Source organism: Protopterus annectens, chromosome 16.part0, assembly GCF_019279795.1.
Source record: "Protopterus annectens isolate FY-2018-M chromosome 16.part0, PAN1.0, whole genome shotgun sequence".
NCBI lineage: Eukaryota > Metazoa > Chordata > Ceratodontiformes > Protopteridae > Protopterus > Protopterus annectens.
The window spans coordinates 255055575-255079039 of NC_056750.1; the positions used below are offsets into that span (position 1 = coordinate 255055575).

General features: G+C 36.2%; 1 protein-coding gene across 1 annotated transcript in view; it reads left to right on the forward strand.

The window, feature by feature from the left end:
- Positions 1-23465, forward strand: part of LOC122790396 (extracellular calcium-sensing receptor-like) — a 138222-nt gene that overhangs the window by 31376 nt on the left and 83381 nt on the right. The window contains exon 3 of the mRNA XM_044057917.1: positions 13724-13951. Coding sequence (XP_043913852.1) covers positions 13724-13951 — 228 coding nt within the window. The remainder of the gene's footprint in view (positions 1-13723; positions 13952-23465) is intronic.

Consider the following 23465-nt stretch of genomic DNA (forward strand, 5'->3'; position numbering starts at 1 on the left):
GCCTATTCTGTAAACCCCTAATAGCAGTCATCACTATCAGTGGAATCTCCTTTCTCCATTTTTATGTTGGCTTAGTTCTTAGCATACTTCCTACAACTTTATGAATATAATATGGTTTCTATCTTTTTTAATTTCTCCATATCTTTTGGGTTTCTAATACCATGATGGGAATGGACCCCATTCCTAAGTCAAAATATGATTAAAGTTCATGAAATTAGTATCGTTTCAATCTTTGATGTCAGTCAGAAGAGCTCTACGCAGCACTCACAATGTGCCCATTAATGACTCCTTCTGCAATTCATACAGAAATATGTGTATTGGTAACAAATCTAAATACAATTGTAGATTTTTTATATCTTTTTAATATGATATATGACTGTTATTCTCCTTAATAATCTGCATCCAAAATCTCAGTTTTTCTTTGTTTTTTGAACCCCCCCCGTTTCATCATTGTCTCTTTCCACTTTGAATTACAGCTTTCTGCTTGTGTTATGTATAAGACTTTAAGTGTATAACCCTAAAATATCCCTTCAAACCAGGTAATCCTAAACCTCCATGTTGTAGTGGAAGGATAAACATATCCCACTAGACTCTTACCCTCTTCCCCTCCCAGAAAAAATCGTTCAGCTCTTTATGAAATACTATCCACAGCTTCTCTGGTTAATATGCCTGACCTCTGTATAAAACTAAAGGGATTAAAAACATTTTCACTGCTTCAATCTTGCTGTCCATATCCATAAACAAAGGCTTCAAGTTTCTCAGCATTTGTATTATCTTTTGTTTAGTTTCTTTCCACATATCCTTATCTGTCATAACCAAACCCTTTTAATCCACTCTTAAATACTTAATTTTATCATGTCCCCATAAATATGGATATTGTGGAACCAATTTGTGTGTTAGTACATAGTTTATAGCTATAGCCTTTAATTTATCTTCATTCATTTTGTATTCCCCCCCCAAAAAAAATATAACTGTCTCAGTATGTTCCACAACACTGGGATATGCTTTTCTGGTGTTGTCAGGTACAAAATAATATCATCTGCAAATACAGCCAACTTTTCTTGAATACCATATTAGTTATATCCCTGAATTTTTAAGTCCCTTATTTTCTTTGTCGGTGGTTCTAAATATAAAGCAAATAACAAAAGGGAAAGAGGGTACCTCACCTGATTCCTCTTTTCAGGCACAACTTATCAGAGAGGAATCATCCCACTTTGATTTTTGCTTCTGATCCCTCGTATTTACTCCTAATTAACCTTATCATTCTATCAGGAAATGCAAACTCTTCCATTGTCCTACTCATAAAATCCCAGCTTACTCTGTTGAATGCTTTTTCTGCATCAAGACCCACCAACAAAAGTGGTATTTTCTTACATGCTACTTCCCTATGGATCCTCATTGTTCTATTAATGTTGTCAAATGTTTGCCTCCCTTCCACAAAACCACATTGATTCATAGCTATCAATTTTGGCAACACCTTTGCCATTCTTTAGCCATTATAGACATAAACACTTTATAATCATGGCTTAAAATTGAAATGGGACTATATGAAACTGGATCTGATATGAATTTATCATCTTTAAGTATTACAGTTATCACAGTTTTTTTCCAGGATGTTGGTACTTCCCCTCCTTTTAAAATGATGTTAAACAAAACCTTCCAGATCTTTAACAGTTTCTTCCATCCTAACTTTCAAACATCCACTGGAATACCATCTATTCCGGGGGATGTTCCTGTAGATTAGTTATGCATTACCATTTTTATTTCATCTCCTCCTATCTTAACTGTTAATTCTTGAGCTTCATCTACCTCTAACCGTGGCATATTTAAGTCTATCATAACAATTTCCATTTGTGCTTTTTCTTGATTTCAGTACTTCTCTGCTTTATACAAGTTTTCATAAAATTTCAGCAATATCTCTAATACCTCTACAGGACTTCTGGTTATTTATCATGTTATAGGCTCTCTAAGTTTAGCAACAACCCCTTTTACTTTCTGTTGCTTAAGTTGTTGTGCTATAAGTTTTTGGCTCTGGAGTTATTATCAAAAAACAGTATAGCTTAACAGCAATTTTACTAAACAAAGCATATTATCCAGGTACTCCCTTATTGTCTCTATAACTCTTTGCAATTGTGCTTCTTTTTGTTTTGTAAGATTTCCCTTATTATGTAATACTTTAACCTTTGTCAGCCCTCTAAATAATTCTTGTTACTTCTTAATCATATCTCTTTTTATTGTATTTCCACCCTATTTTTAAACTCCACTTTCATTTTATCCTACTCACTACCTATGACGACTGAAGTACTTTCTATCTTCCCTAATAACTCTTGAATGATTTCTATTACACGTTCCTTAAATTCCTCTCTTTTTGATAGGTAGGTGGGAAAGCATCGGTGTCTCTACTTCATAACCCTGAATTTTTATTTTAGTAATTATTGGTGCACAATCTGAAAGAGTTATTAGATGTGTGTCAAAGTTGTCAATTAAATGTGCATGTTCCTGTGAAATTTATTTATTTATTATTATTATTATTATTATTATTATTCATTATTATTTATTTACATTTGTTGACTGGGAAAATCTGACTGGACACAGGTCCTTTTTCAGTGGAGGCCCGTGGAGAAAAGCTCCACAATAAAAACAACAATTAAAAACAACAAGTAATTACAAGTTACAAGAAGTATAGGTAGGTTTTATTTAACAATACTAGTAAACAGTTGTAGTTCAAAATGAAATTAAGTATTTAGTTAAATGGTACAACACTTATATCATTGGTGCCATAAAGACTAGCAAGTATTTTAATAGCTGAGCTAGCAGCTATTACCCTTGAATAACAGTGGCTAAAATTACAGCTGGGATATAGGTTTACAAACAATGTATTTGGCTGCAATCCAAGGCAATTAGAGGGGTGGAAGAAAGGGATTAGAGAGGTTGGGGTTGAGATGTTAGAGAGGATTGTTACAGGGGAATGCCCAGTGCTTTTTTAGATGAGATTTTAGAGCAGCTTTGAAGTTAGTGCATGATGACACAGAAGTTATAGTGTGAGGAAGGGTATTCCATAATTTTGCTATGGAGTAAGAGAAGAGAGCTTCTCCAGCAGGGTTCCTGGTTATAGTTACTTGTAATTGATTTTTTGTTGCTGGAGTGTAGTGGTCTGGTGTTATGATAGGGTTGGAGTAGATTTTGGAGGGAGGGGACTTTTAGAGAATGATTTAGTAGTTTGTGGGCAAATGAAAGTTGGTACCATTGAAGGAGGTGAGGGACTTCTAGCCAGCCTAGTTCAGTAAGTGAGGTGCAGTGGTGGCTACAGTAGTTTGCGCCAGTGGCAAACCTTGCTATTTTGTTGTAGCAAGCTTCGAGTTTACCTAACTCACTTTGCCTTAGGTTGGTAAATATTGGGGAGGCGTAGAGTAGGGTGGAGACAAAGTGGCTATTTGCAACTGAAATCTTAGCTGTTTTGGTGAGGAATTGCTTATTTCTGTATAAAGCTCCTAGTTAATGCTGTCAAGTCTAGCCCAGTTATTGTAATTGGGGAATAATATGTACATTCTTGATGAGTTCCTACTACAAAATTAATGTCTTCCATACCAAATATTTTCATAAATTTCTTCAGAAATCTACCCTCTTTTGTTATATTTTCCTTTCTAGGACCCCAAGTACATCCTCATTGTTACAAATGAAATTCCAATCCCCACCTGTAAGTAATATTCCCTGCTAAAGCTGATTATTTCTCCCCCCAAATTTTTAAGCTCCATAATAGCAGTTTTAGGTGGAATATAAATACATGCCAGCTTAATCATCATCCCTTGTCAGTGGTCCCTTACTACCACAGATCTGACGTTATTATCTTTTTTCCTCTATTATTACTATTGGAGCTCTTTTAACAATTAATATAAGTACTCCTCTTTCCTTTGTCCTTGATATTCTGCTGACTATCCATCCTGAAATCCTTTCTTTATCAGATTCACAAGCCCATTTCTTTCAAAATATGTCTCATGTAGAATTGCTATTTTCACTCTGCATTTCTTAATATAATTTATTTATTTTTGTTATTTATTTATTTACTTGTTTACCGGGAAGTTCCGACTGGACACATGTTCTTTTTCAACGGAGGTCCAGGAAGAAAGTTCCACATAACAGTAAATGAGAAAAGTACAAGAGCAATTGGATTTACAGTATTAAAAAAGATCACATACAAATAGAGCATTAGTTTACATTAGTTGAATATACAATATTAAAGAGTCAACATTAGAATTACATAGCATAGGAGACTTAGCAATATCTGGCTAGAGACCAGGAATTATTGTAGGTTAAATGTACAGATAGTACTTAGGTCAGTCAGATGCTGTACCAAGCTAGTATAACCTCAGTCGAATTTACAATGTTGAAGTAAATTAAATATTTATTAGTAGTTAATTAAATAATTAAATTAAATTAATAGTAATTAAATAGTATTTTATTTTTGTCTATACCTGTGAGACCATTCAAATTCCAAGATAATATGGAAATGTCACCATTATGATAAGAAGTCATTATTCCCACCTATTACATATGACAGCTTTTTAAATGTCTATTTCCAGCTTTTGTTATACACTACCAACCAATGTTTGCCACATTGATCGTCTATACAGTTTTTTCTTATCAACATTGGAACCTATGTCACATTATACAAGACTATTTATTTTAATGAAAACCCTAAAATAGAAAACCAAACCCCCCCAGAACACCCCTATAACCTGTTAACTTAATACAAACACATAAACTCTATACATCTTCAAATATTGAAGTGTGGCCCTCCTAATAGCAGCAATTGTCCCAAATAGACAGCTGCAAGCACAGATTTTACTTAATCTAAATCTGAGGTTACCCATGCTAAGATGCATGTAATTGTCTGAGCTTCTACTTACACTAATTAGCATTTGTTCTTTTATTTTAATTCACCTCCCAGATGTGAAACACAACTTGCATGCTTTCAGAAAACATTAACTTTTTGTGTTGAAGAAACAGTGATTTGGCTTTTTTGTTACCCTATAATCAGCCTGTCTCTATGGAAAAGTAAGAAAAAAATTAGTCCTCAGTTGCAGTTCTCTAAAGGCAAACTGAAACATTTATTTCTAAAGGAAAAGTTTTCATTATATTCAGTGTTCTCTTATAAAAGTTTCCACTTGTTATTAGATTAAGCTAAGAGTCTTAATCCAGACATTCACTTATGAAAAACTAAGAGAAAATTGTATTATCTCTTTATATATTATGATTTGGGTACTTTTGCAGCCCACCCCCACCTCAACACCCCATAATTATGGTCTATTAACTTAAACATGCTTTTGTCTAGCCTTTTCTCTCTTTTTTAATACTAAAAAAGAAAAAAAAGAAAGAAAAAATGCATCTGTTTACTTTAGTGCCTTTATGACATACAAGAACAACTAAAATGCTTTCCCATAAAACAGGAAATGCTGTTAAGAAGAGAAGTTATTTTACTTACAGTTACCTTATTCTTTCCTCTTCCCTCCCCTCAGTGTCCTTCCAAATATTTATGACATAAAGTAAGGCAAATACCTTCCATTTCCCCTACAAGTTTATAAAAGTCATCAAAAGTCCACTCTTTTCCATGTTTTCTTATAAAGCCATATTTCACAAATGTGATTAATGCTTTGCAGTCTCACATTTATTCACTACTTTCCATGTTGTCAGTCTTTTTCATTTCCATCTCCCAACTCCAGACTCCAGTTCAATTCCAAGGTACTCACAATTCTTCTAGTCAACTCCTGTGCTTTCCCCTGTCTCTCAAGTATTTTCCTTTGGAACAGTAGTAAAGTTTTCACTAGCAAAGTGTCTCTGTGTGCTTTATTATCAGAAGAATGAGAAGTAGAGTCCCCTTATGCTTGATGTCTCACTTTTTTTATGACAAACATTTGTATTTCCTCCTTAGCCTGTTCTGCATTAAAAATGTTTTGATCTTCTAGGAAAAAATATTCTGAAGACAGCTGGATATAGAGGCTTAAATTTCATACCTGCCTCTCAACACATAAATTTTTCTCTTCTGCCTGGTGCACCCTGAATAATCATTTTCTACAAATACTCTACTGTCTCCAACTTTACATACTTTGCCATTTTGCCATAGTTTTGTCAGGATCAACTCTTTAAGCTGGTATGTTTGCATTATTATCTATGCATGTCTTGTCTGCTTTCTCTTGGCCAGATTTGGAGCATACACATGGTGTGCCCTTTCAATTAACAGTTCCTGTTGAGGAATACCAGTCCAGTTGCTTATTTGTGTCTTCATAAAATTAATACAGTCTGTTCCTACTAGTTTTTCTGGTACAGCAGAAAATCTTAGATTTTCTCTTTGTACTTTGTCCTCTAATGCTACCATTTTTGAAACATCTCTTTTTTTAGCAGTCTCATACTCAGCCAGCCTTTTCTTCATTTTATCCTCTGATTTTAGGAGTTTTACCAGCTTATCTGAATATCTCATTAAAGCTTCATCCATTTTCAAGCCTATTGTTATTTTAGTCTATATATTCGTTCAGTGTTTCATTTATTTTAAGCAGCTTTGAGCAGATTTGACTTATTTTTTTCATTTAAATTACTGGAAGCCATGTCTTGCACCAAAGCTGGAGCTTGAACGTCTTTTTGCTGAACAGCTGCAAGTTTCTTCCCAGTCAGTGTTACTCTTCACATTCTTTTAGTTGATTTTCTTTCAGGCTCTCTTAGTTTATTCTTTTTTAGCATCCAGGCAGTGTACTTATCAGAGAGTAACTGAATTTACTAAAACTGGCAGAGTGTCTGTCCTTTGTCTTTCAATTTCTTTTTTCACAGTGGGAGAGTTGAAGTGAAGCTGTTGATCAGTGTGCAGCCATCTTGAAATATCCCAAATGCCCATAGAGATTCTTGATCAAGAGATTGAATGCTCAAGCACACTAAGCTCCCCAAACTGATTAAACAAGCTCTGTTTATACTGTTTCCTACAAGCCTCTGTCTATGCCTCACTTTTTGTGCTGTGAAAGATATTCCATTGTTTGATCTCCTCTGATCAATAGAAATAGGAGTACTACAACTATTTGCATCAAAAAACTTAACTTCCATTGCTACATTAACAATACCTGCTGGTAAGATGGATATACCCAATACACCCCATGCTTTTGAAACAGTCTCCCTCTGCATATTAAAAAGAATAATACTTTAGCCATTTCTAAAGCTAGACTTGACAAATGGATGGTTAATCAAAACCTCATCCCTGGGATATGTGGTACATGTCTGCTTGAATGGGACAGCTAATGTCTCATAATCTTAGTTGTGTGCTTAACTAAATTTCTCAAAGGTCACTTAGATCACAAGCTTAGTACATACCTATGAACCTGAATAGCAGAAAATGGACCAGTGAACATGAGGAGCTGTAGTCACATGAATTTTAACAAACAGTCCCTTCCTCAGGGATTATTCAAAAGACTATAACTTCAGGGATTGGTTACCTTCTTTGTTACGACACTCTCACTTGGGCTAGACATATCAGTAAGTTGTTCTATGTAGATGATATGGTTATTTGGGACTCATACCACTTACATAGTATGTAATACGTAGTGTGGTGGTTTACTATTGAGTGCTCAATGCTACCAGAGTCTAGTAGAGTTGTGTAATCTTTGCATTCCAAATGTTGGAATGTCAAACAACAACATTCCAACTGTTCACAATTGTCCCCTTTCAAACCTATGGTAGTGCTTGATCCTGGCTCTAGAACAGAAGGGAGTTTTAGTGTTTTACATGTTTTTTGGTCTTGCCAGTATTCAGCATTCAAACATTCAGTGAACAATGTTGGTGAATGCTCTACTCGACCTTGGCAGGGTCGAGCATTCAGTAGTAAACCAATGTGGTTTCTGGAAAGGCTACAAATAATGCTACCTAACTAGATCTTGTTCTGAGATATCTGATTCCTGTGGTTAAGCTTAACAACAGTTATAGCCACGTTGTTTGGGACAGAAGTTCAGCTCAACATTACAGAAGAAAAGTGATGCAGCATTGCCAATGTGTGTATCAGCATTTTTGAACCTGTGAATTCCTAGATTCCTAGACTCATAGGTTGATATTATGAAAATAATCTTAACACCATTTATGATCTAAATGGTCATCAGTAAAGCACAGAAATGCCAACCTTCCCTTCATAAATTTATTTATTTAATTATTTATGCATTTATTTATTTGTTAACCAAGTTAAAGGGGCTGTCCCAAAGAACTTTGTCAACTATGACCTGTACTCAGATAGCAACAACAGAAAATATCACAAAGAGAAGTAAAGATGCATAGTACTGATACAATACATAATAATGCAATGACAAAAGTAAGTTTTGACAGCAAAAGGTACTTGACTATTTAGTGATGTGGTCATAGAAATATTGCAGATAGTTCTGATTTGTATAGTATCATTTTTACTGTAAAATACAACCAGTCCTAAAGTTATCACTCTCTCACTATCTAATTTTTTTTTGGACTAAGCGCGAACTACAGAAAACATGTTTTTTTGACACAGCTGATCTCTGGTTTTCCATAGGTTGAGCTGATTTTGGTTAACCATTTATGAATTAAAAATGAAATCATTTTAAGCTTGTAAGGGTGAGAACAGTACACAGATTGGACACTGCCAAAAGTAATGTGGAAACATGCAGTTTTAAAACAAATACACCTGATGTTAGTACTTATGCACTGTTGATCTGCATGAATTTAGAATTGTGATGCATCAACTCAAAGCAGGAGGAAGGGGTGGTATTAGAGGCATTGCTTCTTAGTAAACTTACAGATTTAGCTGCTAATCAGATCATCTCACCATACCTTTCAACCTCCTAGAACAAAAAATCTAGACAAAGTTGTAAATAATGGGTGGACAAAGGCCCAAAAATAAGGATAGTTTTTAAATACTGCTCTTACAAATTTAGAAAGTTGGATAGACTAACAAATTTTGCATTAGAATGAATTTTCTGAAGGGACTAAAGTCTGAAACTTTTTTTAAAGGCTCAATATTTAATAAAAACACTAAAGTTTTTCTTGTTATTTTACAATAGCAGGTCATGGCTTGCACACAATGTAAAATACTTTACAGTTAGATATTATAGTATTTATTATTAACTGGAAATCATTTGTCTTGATTATGCTACACAGTAATTACTACACATAAATATCACTGTAGTGAATACTGTTTATTTCAGTAAAATGTAATGCATTTTTAACATGTATAATGTCATTCATCATCTGAGGAAATCCTAATAAAGTCACTTTTATGAGTATGTACATAGACTCTGACTTCTCAAGATGTTCTAACAATGTGGCCAAATGGCACCATGCAGAACATCTGTGCAAACAAATTGTGAACAGATTAAAACATTGCTCGCTAAACACAGGGAAGATGAAGTCTTACATCATTTCTACATTCCAGCTTTTTGAAATCCACTGTGATGCTTCATTGGAGAATAAACATTGCCAGCAGCATTTTTGTTACAAAGCTTCCCTTTTATTGTAAAATTATCTGATCCTGCCAAACTAATCCATGTTTTATTTTTAAAAAACACATATATGACTCTTTAATGGCAGTGCAGACCTACAAAACTTGAGACCAGACATACATAATAAAAAATACATAGATATAGGCACGCTATAGAACAGCTGGAGTGTCTGGCAGGGTAGTATTTTCGTTGAAAATAAAATCAGCCTTTTTTAACTACTAGCTTTGATGTACAGCTATGTTTAATCTGTGCTTACCTTTATCACAGGTTTTCAGAAAGTGGATAGATAAATAGATGCAACTTTATATCAGGTTTATCACATTTAGCCTGCTTGATTTGGGAAGTAAGCACTATTAAGTTTGAAAACAGAGGCAGAAACACTAACTTTTGTCTGCTTAAAGATGTGTAACACTAGGCATCTTATGGTCCCTGTGATCTCTCAACTAGTATTGTTCTCATGGTCCTATAAATATTTGAAGTTTGATTTATTTAGCATATATTTTACTTTGTTAAATACTTGGCATTATATCACTTCTTTGTAAATACTCGTGTGGTATTTTTAACATATCCTGAGTTTGTTAACTTGGTATGTTCTATAATATATGTTTTCACTCTGTTATTTTGGTTCAAGTCATGCCTGAAAAAAGGTCTTTGGACCAATGCACTTATCTAGTTAACAATTGTTAACTAACTGAATATATAAATAAATATTTTATAGTGGTATAGAGGAATAAAGCACTGATTATGAATCAAATGACCTGAGTTTAATTAGCGCTTGGGAACTTGACAGAGTTGGCAGGGGATGATGGACATGTCTATTCTGAAGAGAAGAGCAAGGGAGAACTGCCTATATGTTGCCATACAACGCCCCAGAGGAGGGACAGCAAGGCAATTATGCAGCCAAGTGGGTGTACAGTCTGCTGATTATGTCACCAGTATGGGGTATCCCTCATTGCAAGTGGACAAAAGCCTGCACCCACACACAGGAGCATGCACCCACACACAGAAGCATGAACCCACACACAGGAGCATGCAACCACACACAGGAGCATGCACCCACACACAGAAGCATGAACCCACACACAGGAGCATGCATCCACACACAGGAGCATGCACCCACATACACAAGCATGTACCCACACACAGGAGCATGCACCCACACACAGAAGGCATTGTGATCCTCTGTGGTATATCCTTTCATCCAAGGGTGGGCTTAGGGCCATCATAAAGGTTATCATGACTGGGATGACAGCAAAGGGAGCAAGCAACCCTCATGGCTGTTTCCACGACAGCCTTTCTGGATGGCTCTAACCCCCCCATCCCCCGATTCTGTGCCCCCCCCCCCCACTACAATGGAAAATATGGGTGCAAATCCAGTAAGTGGAGGCTTGATGGCTAGCAGACAAGAGGGAAAAAGGAACCTGGAAAATATGAAAAAAATGTGGGGAAATACATAAAACAATTTTATCAAAACTGCAGAAAGTAGATACATGCGTGAACTGCTGTAGCATGAGCATGAACACAAGAGGATAGTTAGGCACATGGATACACGATGTTAATGAAGATCTTAAGGAAGACTGACTTTTTGATGCACAGTTGGCAGTTTTGCTTTGTTGTTGAGGGATATCACCCCACATCAAAGCAGGAGAAGAACTTCTGTACTCCTCTCTCTCCTATAATTAATTCCATATTTTTCTAGGTCTTCTTTTCCCTCCAAACCTGCTGGACAAAATGCCTCCACCAAATGGAATAGAGATCATCCATTCCCTCATGGACTGTGGCATTCCCAGAAACATGGGACTGATAGATATCCAGAGGGTCCATCTTTTAGGCAACTATGAGCTATGAATGTTATTTGTGCCCTCACTAGCATTCTGGCTATGAGCTTGTTTCTGTAGATCCTAACTCCTCTCGTAGGTGAGGGGGACATGTGACTCACACCACCATGGGGATCACTGTGCCTTTCCTTATACAAGTAAATGCTCCTGTTCACTTGTTCAATGAAGACTACTGCAAGGTGGATTATTGGTACATCACCTGCCTGCTCTCAGACCACATGTACTACTCATTCCTCTGAAGGATTACTGTTGCATGCAACCAGCTTTGGTCCTTCCCCTAAGTATGGGCCCTTCCATCCCTTCTGCCAGCTCTATCATGTGCCTAAGGCTCTTATTTTCCCCCTATAACACTGGAGCTCTGCAAATTACTTAACCACTGAACCACACAGTAAGTCATGAGTCACAATTTTTAAGTTTGCACTGAGGAATCACTGATTGCTAAAGTGACTGAATACTTGATGCAGTGACACAGAACAAGGCCAGGAGTACTTTGCAATGGGTTACAAACTCTACTGTAAGGTAAGCAGAGTGATTCCAATGATTTCCAAGATGTTTAACTGTAGAATCCATGTTTACAGCCTTTAGAAATAAGCTGGGGTGGGGAGCACTGACCTGGGATAAGAAGTCTGACATACACAGGCTAGCATCAGATAACTGGAGAGAATGACCACAATTAGCCATGTCTTTAAGGTGTTGAAAGAGTTAATTCACAAAGGTAGAGTGATATAGCAATAACCCATGCCTGGGTGTGGGTAATGCTGGATTTACCAACGGTTGGTGTGGTTTGGTCACGAGGGCGAAGCCTGAGTGGCTAAAGAAAGACAACCGTGGGTAAATCCAGCATTACCCACACCCAGAAGTGGGTTATTGCTATTATACAATGACATTATTTAAGAAAAAAATAATTACTTTTCTTAAATAATGGCATTGTATAATGCCTCCTTGCTGCCCTTCAGCAGCTGTCTGGTATTCTGCTGCAGTTCTGATGTACTGCGCATGTGTATGCTTACGCAGTACATCAGAGCCGTGGGCAAAAGCAACAGAGAAAGCAAGATCTCCGTTGCTTTTTACAAACAGTCTCGCTATGTTAAAGGAGTTTAACATAGTGAGACAGTTTTAAAAAAAGCAACGGAGAATCTCTGTTGCTTTTTTTAAAGCTGTCTCACTATGTTAAACCCATTTAACATAGTGAGACAGTTTTGAAAAAAGCAACGGAGAAAGCAAGATCTCCATTGTTTTTTAAAGTGTCTTGCTATGTTAAACTCCTTTAACATAGGGAGACAGCTTTAAAAAAAGCAACGGAGATAGGAAGATCTCCGTTACTTTTTTTAAAGCTGCTTCACTATGTTAAACTCGTTTAACATAGCGAGACAGGTTGTAAAAAGCAACGGAGATCTTGCGTTCTCCGTTGCTGTAAAAAAAAAAAGAGTTATACTAATGGAAAAAGTCCGGGCGACCGGACCTTTTTCCATTACTATAACTCTGATTTACAACGCTGACCAATCAGCATGCACGTTTTGGAATATTAATGGGGGGTCATTGTATAATTGTCTATATCACCAGATGATGGTTGTAGGGAGTCTGATACTGCAAATCCCATTGAGTGTAAAACTCTGCCCCCATGTTTCAGGAAATTTTTGTATACATAGGGTTGATGACATAATTTCTTCCAGACCTCAGACTACAGCATTCTTCTTTAATCAGTAAACTAACACTTGGGATGAGTCAGAAGTCTAAAACTGCATCCCTGGACAGTGGCAGTAGGCAGAAATCCAGTTGGCCTGCTTTGTCTACAGTGGTGTTCCATCCTTGGATAAGGAGGAAAACTGGTTTTAGTGAGTATATAGTGTAAAAAAACAAACAAGAGAGGAAAAAAAACAAAAAACAAAGAAGAGACAAGAAAGGGGCTATTAACTAAGTACAGGTTTACTAAAATAATATGGCTAATATTTGTGTTTTAATTTGTATAAATATTACACATGCCTAAACTGGAAGAAGTTTGTCTACATGTCATTTATTTTATGGTCAGTTAACATGAATAAAAATAGTAGGATCATGTTGAATAGTCTCTGGAAGGATGCTGCATTACCAGACGAGGCAGCACAGACAAGACACGATGTTCAAACAGCAAAATTAGTATATCAGTGCAACTGTTCTGTCATCAGGACTGAAGTACTGACAGAACTTAGCATATAACCTTAACACAGACTCCTGTCGCCCAAACCAGGCAGTTTTCACTTTTATCCCAAAACTAATTTAGTTGTGCTGTAAAAATTGTGTGACTTTACTAATTTAGTGTATGGCTGTTTTGTGGTGATAATAAAGGAAGATTGCTGTACCTCTGTTTTCCTTTTTTTCCCCTACTTTCATACCTCTGTTTTCATGTTATTATAGAGTCTTCACTATGTAAAGAATGTCCGCTTTACCACTAAGAATGGGGATGAGTTATTCTTTGATGCTAATGGTGATCCACCTCCTGTTGCTGACCTTTTGAACATGAACATACATCCTGATGGAACCACCACTTATGATGTTGTGGGAAATGCATCTTCTCACCCATCTCAGCAATTTATAATACATGTCAATAAAATGTCCATTACATGGAGTGGAGGCTTCACAGAGGTGAGCTGTGCAATACTCATACCTGTAAGAATATTCTACATGTAGGACTTTCTTGGATGATGACAACTTATAGGGTTGCTATTCATTTCTCTGGGCAGGCTGTACTTAGGAGAAGTGAATACAAGTTTGTTAATGCTATCAAGAGTGAGCCTAAAGAATTAACCTAAAAAACTGGAAACAAACAAATATACTCAACAATGTGTGTGTGTGTCTGTATATTGTGTGCATGCTTGAGTATGTGTCTGTGTTTATATGTACCGACATATGTGTATTTTTGTGTATGTGAGTGAGTTTATATATATATATATATATATATATATATATATATATATATATATATATATATATATATGAAAAATAGATGTATGCGTGTGTGTGTGTGTGTGTGTGTGTGTGTGTGTGTGTACATGTATACATTTTATATATATATATATATATATATATATATATATATATATTTATACACAAATACACTAATTTAAGATATAATATAGCTAGATAGATATTACATACTAGTATGTAACACATTGGTAACAGTATTTTAATGCATTTTATTTACACTGTGATAAAACAGCATACTTCTGTTTAAGACATACTTCTCAACTTCTTATTGCAAGAAGTCCCATAAAGCCTAAAATAATGGGGGACAAATACCCAAAAATAGGGATAGATTTTGAATATTGCACTTAAAAACTTAGAAAGTCACTAGAATAATAGGATTTGTGTTAGCAGGATTTGAAGTCTGAAACTCAAATGCATGCCACTGTTTGGTGACTTTAATCCTCAGTGATTTGCCAGAAAACCACAACTTTTATGAGGAACAGACCAAAATATGAGCCAAAAATCTGGGCAGTTGAGAGGTAAGGTTTAAGAGAATTTATCCAATAACAAAAACAACAGTCTTACACTTCTGTTGCTTCTTGCTCATCTCCTCCAGCTTGAATTAGGCTGAGGTTTATCTCTGGTTATTCTCTAAATGTATACAGATACACAGTAAACGCCATATATTCAACAAACAAAACTGCCTTAATAAATTCCAGATATTCAGCAGACAAAGCAGCCTTAATGAATTCCAGATGTTCATAGGTAGGTATTAGGCTATCGGCCCAAGGGCCTATGTAAGCCTAGCCAGCAAGGTCCCATAGCTTACGCCACCCAAGAAAGTTATTTTCCTATTTTGAATTTTTTTGGACAATATTAATAAATTAGAATATAATGACAACTATATTTTCCTCACTATTGACGTGAAAGATCTGTATACAGTCATACTGCAATCTTTAGGTTAGAATGGACCAGAGAATTTATGTTAGCAAAAAAAAGCAGATGAAAGGGATATATACACTGTTGAAATGTTATTGGAGGTTGTGTTATCCAATAATTACATGATCTTTAATGGACAATATTATTTGCAAAACACTGGAGTCGCTATGGATTCACCTTGCGGTGGAAGTTTTGCAAATTGTGTCATGGCACATTGGGAAAAAAGTTTGCTGTTTAACAATATTTTGTTTAAAGAAAATGTGCTATGATACACGAGGTACCAAGACGATATGTGCCTCATTTGGTGTGGTGATGTAGATGTTACTGAAGCCTTCATTATGAGTATTACTGAAATGACTGATCTTTTGGAGTTTACATATTCAGTAGGCCTGGATAGTATCAGTTTTCTAGATATTAAAGTGGCCAAAGATAGGCTTAATCAGAGGTATAAAACCACAATCTTTAGGAAACCTACTCATTCTAATAAGTTTCTACAGTTTTCAAGCAACCATCCTCACCATTAGAAAAGAGCAGGATGGTTTCAGAGGATGTGGATTATGGTAGGGAATGTAAATTATTGAAAGCCATGTTCATGAGAAGGGGCTACCCAGAAAACTTTGTAGACAATATTATTTCTGAAGTTAACATGAAAAGATCTTCAGGTTACTTTAGACCATTGTTACATAAAGGTTATGACAGGGAGGTAACTGTTATGTCCGAGCATCCAAAAGGGAGCATAGAAAGCTCAACCTATAATTTGGGTTTACTTATTCATTAGACTATAAGATAATTAGAGAAATTTTAAATAAAAATTGGGCAATTATTTTGGATGACAATAGCCTGAACAATGTTTTAGGCAATAATCCAAGATTTACATATAGAGGAGGTCCCAATTTAAAATGTTTACTTGAAAATAAAAAAAAGAGGGAAACAAATTAATATTGGGATTGTAATGCGGAAATGTGGCTCTTGTCAACAATGCAAGTTTATTAAAATGGGTAACAAAGTGACTATAAGGGATAATACCTATACAATCAGGTTTAAGTTTAATTGTGAATCCAAAGGTGTTGAGTATGTGGCATGCTGTGAAGCATGCCCATCTTTTTATGTTGGCAAGACTGAACGAAAAATAAAACAAAGAATTTACGAACACCAATATTGCATTAATAAGAAAGAGACCACTAACGCATTAGCTAAGCATATAGTTGACAATCCTACCCATATGTTTCAATACACAGTTATACACCAAGTGGAAAGTGAATTAAGAGGTAGCCCCTGGCAACTTAAACTCGAAGAAAGCCAGTTAATGTGGCAAATACGTACTGTAGCTCATATTATACCAGACCTCAATGAATTTGTCTCCCTCAAAAGTATCTTAAAGTTGAAAGCACTTATTAGGTAGGGAGGGTAAGGAATTAATGCTTATTTGTTATGTATAATACATGTTTATATTTTTCATATTTAGATTTAAAACACAAGAATACATCAAATAAGTTTATCAATTAAGACATTTATCAATAATTTTCTGCACAAAATTAATTAATTGTGGTGCACATATAAACACACTACTGGTATATTTTACAAATGTTAATGTAGATATTTTTAATAAGTTATAATGTTTTAGTTTTGAGAATTAATATTGCATATTGCCCACTGTTTCTGTGAGGTTCTGTTGAGAGTTTTTTGATATTTACTATGTAGCTTAATCATTTTTATTGAATTTTAAAACTAGTTTTATACTAAAGTATTCCTTTTTAAAAATGTTGTAAATCTTAAATTTATGTGAGTCATGGTTAATAGGCACCAATTTAGCACAAATTGAATGATTATTACCATTGGTTGATTAATATATATATAAAGATGTTAGTTTTTTAGTCTTGCTTTGTTTGAAGAAGTTGGGGCATTGACTCCTTCGAAAGCGCTCATTAAATGGTTGTTTGAATTATCTTACGGACTGCTTGACATTGCCAGCTGTTTTTTGTTTTTATCTAAGTTATTTTCCTGTGCCACTGTCCAGCAGAGAAACAGAAGTGATCCCCGGGGTGTATTTCCTATTTCCCATCCACTCATCAAGATTTTTCTTGAAGTGCTGATGAAGAACTTTGCTTGACATAGATGGGTAGCTTGTTCCAGAGTATAGGAAGTCTCTGGGACAGGAATCTATCCCTCCAGCATGTCCTGTTTATTGTGGTGACAAGGTTTAGGTCCCTACAGCATGTAGCTTGGAGGGATTGGGATTTCTTTAGGTGTAGCATGTCCAACAGCTCTGGGTTTGACATAGCTTTATATGTTAGGCAGAGATCACCTCGGAGTAGGTGATATGCTATGGCGTAAAGCTGGAGTTTTTTGAGGCGGTCAGTGTAGGACATTTGTTTGAGGCAAGTAATCCTCTTTGTGAGGTACTTCTATGGCCTTTCCAGCTGCTGCAGATGTCTTGTGAGGTACATTCCAAAAGCGGCATTGTACTCTATAATGGGTCTAATGAGTGACAAGTAGAGGGGAACAATGACCTCTTTTTTCCTGGATGAGAACCCTTTTATGATGAGGTGTGCCACATAGAAGGACTTCCTGACTACTGTGGTGATGTGACTATCAAAGGAGAGACTACTGTCCACCTGGGTCCCAAGGTCTCTTTTCATGCATTCGATGTTAAGTAGATTGCTGCCTATGTGATAGTTCATGGGTACAGAGTTTTTACCAAAGGGGATGACACTGCACTTTTTGGCATTGAGCTTGAGGCCTTGGCTCTGACACCAGGCATCTGTCTCAGTGAGGCCCTTCTGTAGGATGTCCACATCATTTGGGGACTTGACTATGGCTCCTAGTTTGCAGTCATCGTTAGCCTAAGGCCTTCTGTGTTCGACAAACAAGGTTCTAGTAATCTTCCAATTATGGCCATAGGTAACTTCATGTTACTCTAATGTTCCATCTCATCAGCTTACTGGCTGATATTTACCGAGACCCCCTATTCTTGGTCACATTATTCCCTCCCAATGAGAGGCAAACCTCTCTGCCATCTTGAGCTAAAGCTTCAGCTTCCCACCACACTGCACAGTGTGTGCATACTGGATGAAATGATACATTCAACAGTATTGCAGCAGACTAAACAGCATTTTCATTTTAGCAGTCTTTTTAACTTTCACTCTGCCACAATAACTCCCTTCCACCATAGAATTGATGTTCTAGGATACGTTGTAAGGCCAGGATAAGAACCACAATTTGGTACATGGTATCAGCCAGGAACTGACAGCTTCTGTTTTTTTCTGAGTTGGACTCAATTACTCATCTCCAAATCCTATATTTTATGTATTCAGCTTCTGTCTTGCAAAACCTTCTTTTAGCAACATTAACACTAAGACTTGCCTGTCTTAAGATTCCAGTACATTTTCTACTTTAGCTAAATGAGACTCCTATTTTTTAATAAATTACTTTATCATAAAAGTATGCAGGTGAGTTGAGTACCTGGAGTGAGGTTTCAGAACATTATCCATGACCCTTTGAAAAGTGGCAGGAGCTCCATGAAGTCCAACATGTAAGACCTATGTCTTCTCATTGGCTTCAGGTGTACAGGGAATCTGTTATTAGCTTTTTGTCAAGTCTAAGATAGCCAACAAAGTCTAAACCAACCGTAATAGAAATAGTGAATATAGTAATAGAGATAAAAGAACTGGAAGTGGGATCTTTAAAAAAGGGTAGGTGCAAATTACATAGAAAAAGGGAATTGTAGGAACGATACATGCAGAATAATATTTTGGAGGAGAAATGTGGTTTAAGGGAAGGCACTGAATGAGTTATGCAATGTTCGATTGACAATGTGCACCTACCCCCACAATTTTCACAATGTCTTGAACTGAGGAAAACCTTGACCTGTTATAAAATCATGTACTAGATTAGATAATAAAGCTACATGATTTCGTATTTTACCCAACAGTGTATGAATTTCTACACATGTTATATGATACTCTTTCTTATCTTCATAAACACATACTGTTTTCGTCTTTATCTTGACTTAGGTTTCCTACTTGAGCAGATAAAATTCCTTAATTAGGGTGGCTATGCTTATAGAGTGTATAGAAGATTCTATGTGAGGTATGTTCGGAACTGAAAATATGTCAATATGATTTGTTTTCATTTATATAAATGCATGATTACCTATATCATAAGTGATAATTCAATAAAGATGATTTTTAAAAAAATCTTGGATAGTCAAAGATTATGTTTGAACTCGATTGTCTATCAGCATACCCACTCTTGACATTGGATAAGTGTTAGTCATGGATATTTTGCTCAATTTCTAGAAATTGTTGTAAAATGTTATGTAGCCATTTGGCTTAGGGACTAAGACAATCAGACGATGCCATTCATTCTGACACTTCTTCACTTCCACAAACCAAAGAGTAAAACAATAATTTCTTTACTTATTCCTTTTAATTCAGACTCTGGTACCCAATGTGGTTTTAGGTTTACCTTCCTTTCTAGCACATTTGAATTGTGCTGTTGAATTAAATTTGTTTTACCAGATACTTCAGAGACTTTGATAACATTTTATCTGTTTGAACAGCTAGGATAGTATTCGCTAATATAAAACTACTGGAATGTATCTCGGTTCCCAGGCTGACTTCAGAAACTTCAGCTTCCCCCTCTGGTTTTAAAATATTTATGGGATCTATCTGCTCTGGTCTTCTCTTTCCATTTTGTCTTATTTTGTAGCTCACTTTATTTTGTGTATTACCTAAAGGGGACTAACAGAGTTTGTCCCCTGTTTTAAATTCCCCAAGTTTTGCATTTTTGTGATACAGCTACTGTTGCGTGTATTTTTCCCATTTGCATATGTTTCTTCACTATTCACATCACAATATTTAACTTATACGTCTATGAAGTGTGCTATTACACTTCTAAATGTGTTTTTTCTCGTTCCAAGTATCCTTAGCTACGTCCAATAAGCTTAAAGGATGTCTACCACATAATACTCAGACTGGGTAAATCCTGTTGACTCTTGAGACACCTATGTTACAGAAAAATGGATGAAGGCAAGCAACTGTTCCCAGTCCTTGTTATCCTGCTCTGTGGCTTTCTTTAGCATAGATTTTAGAGTTTTATTGAAGTGCTCCATTTTGAGGGAGGTATGTTGAATGTCTTAACTGTCTTACTTTAAAACATTGGCAAAGCTGGTGCATTTCCCTGGGCATAAATGATGCTCTCTGGCCTATGAATATTTCTTGGGATATTCATACCCTGGAGAAAATTAACGCTTACTCTTTGGCTATTGACACAGCCATATTTTACTTCATCTTGAAGTTTCTACACATATGCTTTTTTGCCACAACTGTGTATTTTAACAGTGTGTTAGGCTGCTGCTACTATTCTATTTTTACTTTAGATATGTTCACACCACATAGCAAATAACTGTGCACCTACCCCCACAATTTTCATAAAGTCTTGAACTGAGGAAAGCCTTGACCTGTTATAAAATCATGTATTAGATTAGATAATAAAGCTACAGGATTTCGTATTTTACCCAACAGTGTATGAATTTCTACACATGTTATATGATACTCTTTCTTATCTCCATAAACACATACTGTTTTCATCTTTATCTTGTCTTAGGTTTCCTACTTGAACAGATAAAATTCCTTAATTAGGATGGCTATACTTATAGAGTGAGTGTGATCCCTTCAATTCCTTGGTTTTATAGGATCATGCCTTATTACTATGCAGTTGATCTGGTTGGTTCATTAGTAGGCAAGCCAAATCAATAACCACTACAATTTACCCCCTTCCTTAAGGGCTTGTGGTAACAGTACAAAACTGTATTTGTAATTTCCAGTCTATTCATCCAGGTAATGTTAAATAGGATTAGGGAAGTAGTTCAGATTTGGGGCATTTTTGGGAATGATATCTACCTTCTAGCTGGTTCTGTTTATGTTGCGTTAGAAGTTTAGTTCCATAGTACAGGTGCTTGTGGTGTTACATGTTCTATAAATGTGTGGACGGTCACATAGGACAGAGTCATCTGAGGCCTTACAGGCTAGGCAGAGGTTATCCCATAGGAGTCTGTATGAGTCTAATAATAGGGACAGAGCTTTAAAGTGTTCTTAATAAGACATAGAGCTCTGAACTCTGATTTTCCTAAGGACGTCTTGTGGTCTTTGAAGTTGGGTCACAGGTTTTACCAGATACATGTTGATGGGGCATTATATCTGATTATGGGCTTGGTAAGGGAGGTCATACCCCTCATCTGTCCAGATTATTGCCTCATATTTTTGGTCTATTTGTCCTAAAATTTGTGGCTTTCTAGCAAATCGGTTAGAACTGAAGTCACTAAATATGGGCATACATTTGAGTTTCAGACTTTATATCCTACAGAAAAATCATGCTAACACAAATCCTGTTATTCCAACAACTTTCTAGTTTTTAAGAGCAATATTTAAAATCTGTCCCTGTTTTTCTGTCCTTTATCTCCCCCCTATTATTTTAGGCTTTGTCCAGATTTCTTGTACTAAAATGTTGAGAGGTATGAGGGAGGTATTGAGAGGAATGATGATATGACAGTCTGGAAGATATACCTTTCAAAATCACTTGGTTAGGTTGTAGGATTTTATAATGATAAAAGATATGCGGTGGTCAAAGGATAGTTCAGTGTTTATGAAAGTGCCTGGGCCCATAATAATGATACTAATTTTCAGGACATGTCTTCTTTGTGGTATATGGGTGCAGGTCTCTTCCAAAGATACAATGCTACACTTTTTTAGCATTTTGCCTTATGTGATATCCCCACTTGTAGGTTCTGAGAGTCTGAAAAAGTTGATGATAGCTCCAAGTTTGCAGTCATATGCAGAATTGGTCAGCTAAAGACCCTTAATATCAGCTAGAACATCAGAGAAATAAATACCAAATAGGAGAGGTCCCAGTATGAAGCTGTGAATACCACTGCCAATGAGTTTCTTGGTGGAAAGGGTGCCCCTGTCTTGATTTGGTGGGTTTTGTCTGTCAGACAGTTGGTTATCCAGAGGGCTACATATATAGATTACCATTTAGTTTTATTAGTTTGAATGTTTGTTTGATTTGCTTGTTGTTCTCTGTCTGACTATTACTGATCTCAGTCTGTTTGATTTTTCCCACCCACCTGCCTAAATGTTGTTGTACTTTTAAACCTGGTGGCTTTTGAGTTGCCTGCCCCTACTATAAATCTGATTTTGGATAATCCTCCCAGTCCCATCTCATCAGCTCATGTTACTCAGTAAGGAGAGATCAGTTGGGAAGGCCACCCCCTTGGTCTCTTAAACTTGAATTATGTTCTGTTTCCTCCCTTCCCACTTACTTAAAAAATTTACTTTATTCAGCTGCTTTTACTGTATCTGCGCTTCTTCCGACTTTATTACTTTATTTTGCTTTTTGCTGCTTGTTCTTAAAGTGTTCAGTTGCAGTTATTCTGCCACATTTATTACTGCTTGTTAGTAGTTTGATTACCATGAAACTGTTATTCTAAGCCTCTTTTGATTTAAGCACATGGGCTTCAAAATAGTTATCTTAGATAAGGAATGTTTGCAGTCTACACTTTTGTGGCAGGAAAGGTAGCTTAAATCCTTCTAAGTTGGGAATTGCTGGTTGAAGGCTCATTGTATCTATTATTCTAAAAAGTTCTGGTTTAAGTGTTTGGGCTTCAGGCCAGTTATTTTACATTAAGAAGATTTGTGGTCTACGCTCTTTTGGGAGGAGAGGGTAGCCTCTGCCCTTCTGAGCTGGGAATTGCCGGTGAAGGCTTATTAAGGCTGTAAGACATGTGTAAATGGGCGTGCCTTGGTTGAACATTGAGCTGGTACCTTGGCATTTGTGAAAATCTACTGCCAATCATTAGCGAACTGGAGTTCCGCTGTGGTGACCCCTAACCGGGAAAAGCCGAAAGACAAACAACAACATTCTAAGTGTCTTTGTTCTGATTTAAACACTCGAGCTCCAAACTACATTATTTTACATTAGGACGGTTTGTTATCTAAACTTTTGTGGCAAGAGATGATAGTCTATACCCTTCTCAGCTGGGAATTGCTGGTTAAAGGTTTATTGTGTCTGTTATTCTGAAAGTGTCTTAACTGTGGTTTAAGCACTTGGGCTCCAAACCAGTTATTTTACATCAGAAAAGTTTGTGGTCTACACAATTTACAAGAGCTGCTCAGAGTTTGGCATTCTTAGCCAGAGGTCTGGAGTGCATCCAGTGAAATCTTCTAAAAATAAGTCAAATTTAAGTCTGTATTGC